The following is a 3,466-nucleotide window of genomic DNA, read 5'->3' as shown; positions in this document are numbered from 1 at the left end:
CTAATTTACTATATAAAAAAATTAAGTAACTTATTTTAGGTTCAAGTGAAAGTGCTCCTGACAATAAACTATTTCTACAACAGCCCTAAATCCCCCAAAGGGTGTTTTAAACCTGACCATGGAGAAAGATGCATAGCTACTTCTAAAAAGTAAACAACTACACACCAAAACATGCATTGTCAGGAAAACTAATTCATGCACTTGAATATGCCAATACCTTATTTTTATTATTTTAAGTTAGACCAATTTAAAACATTGCCTAGAATTAAGATAGAGCATTACATCATTTGATTCCAGAAAATGTCAAAATGCATTTGGCCAAAACTTAAAAAAAACAAACACTTCCTCCTTATCCCTTACTGGTTGGACCAATGTGATCAATACAACTGTATATATATTAATCTACCTTAACATTTCCATTCATTAGCATTTCATCTTAACATACAGAACCTTCTATTGTAATTTCCTCGTAAAGGCTTCCCCCCAAAAGATGCAAATACAAAACACTAGGCAGACACTCTTCAAAGTTTTATTTCACTAACTTCAGGTCAAATTTCCACAAGTGTTTTCTGGTCAATTTGCTACCCATGCTTGGCTTCCCAGAATGGTAGTACCAAAAGATTTGTGGGGTAGGGAGAAGAGACCATTTTAAGAAGCACTGCATTTACGCATCTTCCACAAGGCAAAAGAGTTGGGCATCTGATTGTTCAACAAAACAAAGCTTTATCAGCATCCAGGAGGGCAGGCAGGCAAACCAGGCTGTAGACACTCTTCCATTTGTCAAAATCAGACTGGAGAAAACCTACTCCACACAGACAGAAAAGGTATTACCGTTCATCTCTTCTTTTTCTGTTGCCGCAACATTTTTCTTCTTTTAATTATCATATCATGTAGTTTCTCAAGTCCTTCCTTCAGTCCATCTCCTATGATTGCACAGGTGGGCTGCAAATGCCAGGGAGTGGAAGAGCTCAGTTCACCCATTGCTAACAATTTCTCAATTTCTGAGAGAGACAATGAGTTCCTCAGGTCTTGCTTGTTAGCAACTATAAGTACAGGGACTCCCTGATTTTCTGATATCCTGGTTATTTTATGAAGTTCAGTTTTGGCTTCTTCCATTCTTTCAACATCAACAGAGTCCACAACAAACACAATGCCATCTGTGCATCTGGTATATGACTTCCACAGTGGCCTTAATTTCTCCTGGCCACCTACATCCCAGAAGTGAAAAGTGACTGTTTTAGAATTTCCCAAGGTTACCTTAATTTTTTCAGTGTTAAATCCTTTGGTAGGTACAGTATTTACAAACTCATTGAACTGCAGCCTGTATAATACAGTTGTCTTTCCAGCACAGTCCAAACCCAAAATAACAATGTGAAAGGACTGAAATGAAGGCAGGCTGGACAGGATAGAAGTCTGGTCTGACAGTCCATTCCCCATTTCCAGGTGCAAATTAGTGTTCCAAATTGAAATGCTTTCTTCTTACTGCTTCAGAATTTCTCTTCCTAGGGGATCCAGCTACAAGACTGCTGAGAGGAAAAATGAATAAGTTATTCTTTTGAAATACCGTACTACAAGTGTTTTTCTCTCTCCCTTTCTTCTTATATAAGACGAAGAACTTGAAAATAAAACTTGTTTGAGTAAATAAGCCAAATGAGATCTGAAACGCACGCAAACCAAGGCAAAAGACAGAATAATCCTTGTGATTCAAATTCTTTCACAGCCATGAAAATTGCAGTAACACGTACTTCTCTACGTCCCTGGGTTCCAAATCTCAAAGACCTCATTCTGAAGATAACCTAATCATCAGTATCTGGTTCGACTTACAATAACCACAGAAGTGCCTTTTTTGGCAGAAAACCCGTAACACGTAATCCTATTTTAGGGATCTAATTCCACGTGCTTAACAGCATACCCAAGGTCACTATTACCCCCACTTCACGAACCCCCCCCCCCCCCCCCGGCAAATAGCACAGTGCTCTCACCTCCGGAACTGGAGTCTGGATCTAAACAGGAAAGCATTTGTTAGACGTTTTTCACGCACGGGGTTGGAGAGAAAAGCACCCCACGACCGCTCAGCTTAGCTCTCCACGCAGCTCTGGCAGTTGCTGCACTAGAAACCGTAGCTTCGGATTCTAACCACGCCCACTCCTCACTGCCCACCCACGAGCCCAAATCCCATTGGTCACCCACGTCAGCGCGTCCAATACACACACGCCCCAGTGCCCTAATTGGTGAGAATAACTGCCGCTCCCAGTGCGGCCGAGCTGGGCTCTCCCTCGGTCCACAGGCACCACCTGTTGCCCTTAAGTTAGAAAACAAGGCGCCCACGGAGGCAGCCGAGTGGCCCCTGCAGGTGACAAGGAGCCTCGACCGGCCGGTCAGGTCGCTGCCAGACACCTCGTTCCGCCCGCTCTGGCGCACCTTCAGCGCGGCCGGCGAACGCTGGGCCGGGGCTCCCACATCCGGGACCCACGATCACCGCCGGCGCGTTAACCCTTCGTCCGCTGGCGAAAGGTGCTCGCCGAGGCCGTGCCAACCCCCAGGCGTGAATGATTCGATGTGCGGCTCCCGCACGGGCAGGGTCACTGTCCCGCCAGCACAATCCCTATACCTCGCCCCTCCGCACCCGGCCGCCTCCTCTCCCTCGGCAGGGCGTGGCCACACCAGCTGCCCGCCCCGCCGCAGCTCACCTGACTCACCGTCTTTCATGGTCTGGACCCAGCGTCGCTCACAGCCGCTCGGGAGCGCGCTGCTACCTGTCGGAAGGCACCAGTGAGGCCCCGTTGGTGGCCGAGGGTGATACGCGGCTTCTAGGGGCGCCCGGCTGGCGCCGTGCGCCAGGCCTCCTAACGGTGCCGGGCCGATCCCTCAGCTCAGCAGCCGCGGCCCCGCCCCCCTTCAGCGCGCACCCGGGAGCTGGCCATTGGGGGGCGTGCGGGAGCCCGGTCTCCTAGCAACGGCAAAACAAGGTCACGTTCGAACTGGCCTAACCCGGACCCGCCACGGGCGAGGTCGGGCGGAGCTTCCGGCTTCAGCTTCCAGAGCAGTTGCTGTCTCCGACGCTTTCTCTAGCCGGCGGGTGGCTTGAGACAGTTCCCGGCGGGTCCCACCCTGCACCGCCTATCCTCCGGGCGCCGTACGGTGTCCTCTGGGCGGTGGCCGGTGACGTACCGTCAGAGATTTCAGAAGATCCCGGACGGGCGGGCCCCTTATATAACGGGATGACGTGGGCGTGCCTCAGTAGCTGGCCTGAACGTCTGGGGCAGAATGGTGTCTGAAACTCATCATCCTTTTGCAAAGCAAATAAATTCCCTCTCTCCCACACGACCCTAGCAACATCCCCGTGAGGTAGAAATATCCCGGTTTCACAAATGAGGAAATAAACTGAAACATTAAATAGGCGTTTCTATTAACCCAAGGAAAATTAGTGGAACTTAAAGTCTACTTACTAGTCATTAAATGCCTA

At 49.0% G+C, this 3,466-nt stretch overlaps 1 protein-coding gene across 6 annotated transcripts; it reads right to left on the bottom strand.

The window, feature by feature from the left end:
• Window positions 1-516: 516 nt before the first annotated feature.
• ARL4A (ADP ribosylation factor like GTPase 4A) lies at window positions 517-2,789 on the bottom strand. 6 transcript variants are annotated; one of them, XM_049641562.1, is made up of 2 exons: window positions 2,700-2,789; window positions 517-1,526 (listed from the first exon to the last, which is right to left on the bottom strand). In XM_049641562.1, the coding sequence occupies exon 2, from the start codon at window positions 1,435-1,437 to the stop codon at window positions 835-837; it is 603 nt and encodes a 200-aa protein (XP_049497519.1). In that variant the 5' UTR covers window positions 1,438-1,526; window positions 2,700-2,789; the 3' UTR covers window positions 517-834. The 6 variants fall into 6 exon arrangements, with proteins under 6 accessions (XP_049497519.1, XP_049497517.1, XP_049497520.1 ...); XM_049641560.1 differs by having other exon boundaries at window positions 517-1,523; XM_049641563.1 differs by having other exon boundaries at window positions 517-1,523; window positions 2,691-2,781.
• Between the last annotated feature and the right edge of the window lie 677 nt (window positions 2,790-3,466).

Source organism: Panthera uncia, chromosome A2 (assembly GCF_023721935.1).
Source record: "Panthera uncia isolate 11264 chromosome A2, Puncia_PCG_1.0, whole genome shotgun sequence".
NCBI classification, from domain to species: Eukaryota; Metazoa; Chordata; class Mammalia; order Carnivora; family Felidae; genus Panthera; species Panthera uncia.
This window is presented reverse-complemented; position numbering and strand designations above follow the sequence as displayed.